Raw genomic sequence first — 5,360 nt, forward strand, 5'->3', positions numbered from 1 at the left:
CTATGGATCCAGAAGATGGATATGTTCAAGCACTGAAAATTTTAGAAGAAAGATATGGAAATAATTATGAAATTTCACAGAAGTGGATACAGAGGATTATAAACAGACCTAATTTAAAGGGACCCTCCGAGCTTAGAGATTTTGCTGATGACCTCAAGTGCTGTTATCAGACTTTAAAGAACATGGGTCATGAGAAAGAGTTAGACAATGCAGCTAGTTTACAGGCCATCTGGAGGAAATTACCGCAGTACTTGCAAGACAGATGGTCTCATGAAAATCATATTATAAAGAAAGATCAGAAGCGAGTACCCAAGTTGAAGGACCTGCTCGACTTCATTATTGATGGAGCAGAAGAAGCTAATGACCCCATATTTTCTAGAGTTTCTTTCAGTGAGCTCAGAAGGGATAAAGGAGAATTGGAAGCTTTGCTGTGAAAGCCAGCTCAGTGAACAAGCGGTCAGTTACATCTGAGAATAGAACACAGAATTCTGACGGCTGCCCTTGCTGTGGACAAGAACATTATATGACTCAGTGTTTACGATTCAAAGCCATGAAGATTAAGGATCGTAGGAACTTTGTGATGCAGCATTAGTGGATGTGGCCTCAAACACAACAAGTTTCTTCATATGCCAACTAGACTGCAGGTTGGTTATGTGGACAACACAGGGAATCCAATTCTAGTATCAGATCAGAATATATCAACCACATCATCATCAATCACAACAAATCAGAGCAGCCATCATGTTCGTACATGTGGAGGTAAACTTGCTATGCCAATTGTACCTGCAAGAGTGTGGCGTCCAGGCTCTGATGTCTACATTGACACTTATGCTATGCTTGATCCTGGTAGTAACGCTACTTACTGCAGTGAGTTTCTGTGCAATCATTTAGGAATCCAAGGAACTATGCGCAATTTGGAGTTAACCACACTTACACAGAACCGAATGTCTGTGGAAACAACAGCGGTGTCTTTGACTGTTTCCAGTGTGAACGAGGTTAGTGAGTTACAGTACAACGTAGAAGCAACTGTGAGACCAAGTCTGAATATAAATCTCACAGGTAGATCAACACAAATGGATGTTATGCAGTGGCCGCACCTTAGAGATTTAGATATACCAGAAGTGAAGGCAGACCAAGTGCACTTACTGATTGGCCAAGACTCTTCAGACTTGTTGCTGCCAACAGATGTCAAAAGAGGTAAACAGGGAGAACCTTTTGCCTTGCTCACACCACTAGGCTGGGTCATAAATGGACCAGTGAACCCTTTTGGTAAGTCGACTAATTTTTCACATTTGATACAGGCAAGTGTACCATTGGAAGGTGATATGAAGAGACTATGGGAGATAGAGGATGCCTTTGCAGAAGAGAAGGGCTGGTCAGTTAGTGACCAGAAAGCAGTTGACACATGGAACAGTACACTCCAGGTGATAGAGGGACATTATGCATTGAGTATACCATTCAAGGCACAGCGACCTAGTTTACCTGACAACAAATTCCTAGCCGAGAAGAGGTTAATATCATTAACCAAGCGCTTTAACAAGGATGACACACTAAAAAGAAAATACTCTGGAGAAATCCACAAACTGTTAAAAAAAGGATATGCAGAAGTAGTCTCTGAAAAAGACTTGCACCGCCATGATGGCAAAGTGTGGTATCTGCCGCACCACCCTGTGTTGAATCCAAAGAAACCAGAGAAGTGTCGCATTGTTTTTGACTGTGCTGCCAAGTATGGTGGCTCTTCACTCAATGATCATGTGCATCAGGGACCAGATTTGACCAATGGACTTGTTGGTGTTCTGTTGAGATTCCGACAAGGAGCAGTGGGATTTATGGCCGATATAGAGTCCATGTTTCATCAAGTGTGTGTTACCCCTGAAGACAGAGACTCGCTTCGCTTTCTGTGGTTTGAGAACAACAACACATCACAACCCCTACAGACCTTACAAATGACAGCTCATATCTTTGGAGGAGTATGGAGCCCGAGCTGTGCAAATTATGCCCTTCAAAAGGTAGTTGAAGAGTATCGCAACATGTATTCAGAAGTACTGAACACAGTTCTTCGCAACTTTTATGTGGACGACTGCCTGAAGTCTGCAAATAGTGTTGAGTCTGCTATAGTTTTAGCAAAGCAAGTTAAAGAGCTTCTGAATAGAAGGGGATTTCATCTTACTAAATATATTTCTTCATCACCAGAACTGCTGAAGCATATACCAAAGGAGGACCGAGGAAAATCTTTGATATCTCTGCTATTGAATTTGGAGGATCAATCCACAGAGAGAGCTCTAGGTATGCTGTGGCATGTGAATACTGATTACTTAGGATTTGACGTAAAAGTGATGCATAACAGAACCCAAACCAAAAGGAATGTGCTCAGTACACTTAGCACTGTGTTTGAACCTCTAGGCTATGTCAGTCCATTCATATTACAGGCTAGGAGAATATTTCAGCAATTGTGCAGACTACAAAAAGGCTGGGATAAACCACTTCCCATAGAGCTGGAGGAACAATGGGGCCGGTGGTTAGCTGATTTGCCAGAGATTAAAAGGTTTAAGGTTCCCAGATGCTTTAATCCAACAGCTTTAACTATAAAAAAAGGCTCAACTTCATTCTTCTGATGCTTCTGAATATGGGTATGGTGTTGCATCATACTTGAGAGTAATACTTGAGGATAACTCTGTATATATTAACGTGATTATGGCTAAGTCACGTCTCGCACCCCTGAAAGGTTCTACAATCCCAAGAATAGAACTAGCTGGAGCTCTAGAAGCTGTAAGGCTTGATAAAATTCTAACTAAAGAATTGGAGATACCTCTAGAAATATCAGTATACTGGGTGGATAGTCAAATAGTACTATGGTACTTGAACAGCTCAGATAAACGTTTCCAAACATATGTAGCCAACAGAGTAGGTAAAATTCTTGATCACACTGAAGTCAGTCAGTGGAGGTATGTACCTTCTGAAGAAAATCCTGGAGATGATGCATCTCGTGGAATGTCTGCATCAGATTTGCTGAGGAATGATAGGTGGGTTCATGGTCCAAATTTCTTACAGTGTGAAGAACATGAATGGCCTGTGCAACCACTGTTTAGATGTTCAGAATTGGAAGAATTCTTAGAACTGAAGGCAAGTCCAGTGGTTTGCAGTATAAAAAGTAATGCTGATCATACTTGTAAGTTACTAAACTACTACTCATCGTGGTTTAAAATGAAGAAAGCTGTGGCGTGGTACATTAGACAAACATTTCTTAAAAAGGAAACCAAGGTTGGGACCTATAACAGTAAAAGAGTTCAAGGAAGCAGAGAGAAATATTATTTTGTATGTACCGAAGACTCTCCCAAAGGAACCTTTACAGTTAAAGAAGCTAAATCCAATCAAAGGAGATGATGATTTGCTGAGAGTGGGAGGCAGATTAACAAATTCTCAACTTGAAGAAGATGCAAAACACCCAGTGATTCTTCCACATGCCCACCATATTTCAAGATTGATTGTTGAAAGCTGTCACTTAAATATTGGACATGCTGGAGTGGAACGTGTATTGGCTGAAATCAGGAGATAGTTCTGGATTTTAAAAGGAAGGAAGTTAGTGAAAAGTGTAGTGTATTCGTGTGTGACGCAAAAAGATGTTTGGTAAGACAGTACACCAGCAAATGGCAAACCTTCCTGAATCTCGTGTTATAGCTTATGAACCAGCATTCAGTAGAGTAGGAGTGGACTATTTTGGGCCATTCTTAGTAAAGAAAGATGAAGAGGTATGGCTGTATATTTACGTGTTTTGCCACACCTGCCATACACATTGAAGTGGCATTTTCATTGGACACAGATAGTTTCATTCATGCGTTAGAAAGATTTATAGCAAGGAGAGGAGAACCTAAAGAAATCTGGTCAGATAATGGCACAAACTTTGTTGGAGCACCTCAAGAATTGAAGAAAGCTATCCAGGAATGGAATCAAGACCTGATTCATGCTCATTTATTAAAAAAAGAAATAGACTGGAAGTTCAATCCACCAGCTGCATCACACATGGGTGGAGTGTGGGAACGACAAACACGGACCATTCGAAGATTGCTGTTAAGTATGATCATACAGCAGGTGCTAGATGATGAAGCCATAATAACGTTAATGACTGTAATGGAAGGTATCATAAACAACCGACCCATCACGAAGCTGTCCGAGGACCCAAGAGATGCTAGACCTCTAACACCTAACCACATGCTGATGCTGCGTTCAGGACCTTTACCACCTGGACAGTTTCTTGAAAAGGATCAATATAGAAGACACTGGAAACAAGTCCAGTACCTGGCTGATGTATTTTGGCGTCGATGGATTAAAGAATATCTTCCTGGACTTCAAGAACGCCAAATATGGATGAAACCTCAGAGAAATTTAGAAAATGGAGATCTAGTTCTTAACAAACAAGATTGTGTTCCTCGTAATCAGTGGCCCTTAGGATTAGTAGTGGGTGTTCATAAAGGAACAGATAATTTAGTACGTTCTGTTGATGTAAGAACAGGAACTGGTACTTTTGAGAGACCGGTAACAAGGATTTGTTTCTTGGAAAACAAGGTATGTGATTCTTATAAAGCTTCAGGTAAACCCTAATCTATTATGATAGATTATGTTATTTATGGTTTGAATGTGGAATATATTTGCATAAATTGTAATAGGTGTTCTAAAGTTTTGTTTACTCCAGCTTGGTGTTACATGATTTTTCTTTTGTAAATGCATCCATTATGGAGTGAATTTTGGGGCCGGGATGTAACACATGACATGTAACAAGTGTTGAAATGGAATTATGATTTAAATAAATTGTACGTTTTGTATGGTCCCGTATGTTTGTGGAAGTTATCGTGCATCATACAAGTCGTGGGACATCTTTGTTTTGCGAGGAAGGATGCTGTCAGCTCGCATCATATTTTGTTTGACCAATGTGTGTTTATGAAATCTAAGGAAACGCCAAGAATTCAAAACCGTCATAGCGTCATACCGTCATACTGTCATATCGTCGTATCTAACATCAAGCAATGCCATATGCTCGTCTCCAACACATGCAAGTGCTTTTAAATGTACCTTTAGAAGAATAGACTTTTTTGAAATGAAGACGCGTGTTTGAATCTTGGCCTGAATACCAATGAACAATATTCCCCTTACACTATGGGTGTAATAATATATTTTATATATATTATATATAATATATAATATATAATATATTAAATATTATATATTTTATATATATTATATATATTATATATATTATCCTTCCCACGACGAGATAGATTATATATATATATATATATATATATATATATATATATATATATGTATATATATATGTATATATATATAAATATATATATATATAT

General features: G+C 39.1%; 2 protein-coding genes across 2 annotated transcripts in view; both read left to right on the forward strand.

Annotated features, from left to right (window-relative positions):
• Positions 1 to 2,615, forward strand: part of LOC113823417 (uncharacterized) — a 2,877-nt gene extending 262 nt beyond the window's left edge. The window contains exons 1-2 of the mRNA XM_070126086.1: positions 1 to 430; positions 587 to 2,615. The exon at positions 1 to 430 is cut by the window's left edge and continues 262 nt beyond it. Coding sequence (XP_069982187.1) covers positions 1 to 430; positions 587 to 2,615 — 2,459 coding nt within the window. The remainder of the gene's footprint in view (positions 431 to 586) is intronic.
• Positions 2,616 to 3,741: 1,126 nt separating this feature from the next.
• Positions 3,742 to 4,705, forward strand: LOC113806347 (uncharacterized). The gene is made up of 2 exons (XM_070126087.1): positions 3,742 to 4,563; positions 4,691 to 4,705. The coding sequence occupies exons 1-2, from the start codon at positions 3,742 to 3,744 to the stop codon at positions 4,703 to 4,705; spliced, it is 837 nt and encodes a 278-aa protein (XP_069982188.1).
• The last annotated feature ends 655 nt before the right edge of the window (positions 4,706 to 5,360 follow it).

Source organism: Penaeus vannamei, chromosome 10 (assembly GCF_042767895.1).
Source record: "Penaeus vannamei isolate JL-2024 chromosome 10, ASM4276789v1, whole genome shotgun sequence".
Taxonomy (NCBI): domain Eukaryota; kingdom Metazoa; phylum Arthropoda; class Malacostraca; order Decapoda; family Penaeidae; genus Penaeus; species Penaeus vannamei.

Coding starts and splice junctions, on each gene's coding strand:
- LOC113806347 (XM_070126087.1), top strand. CDS start 3,742: ATGAAGAGGTATGGCTGTATATTTACGTGTTTTGCCACACCTGCCATA.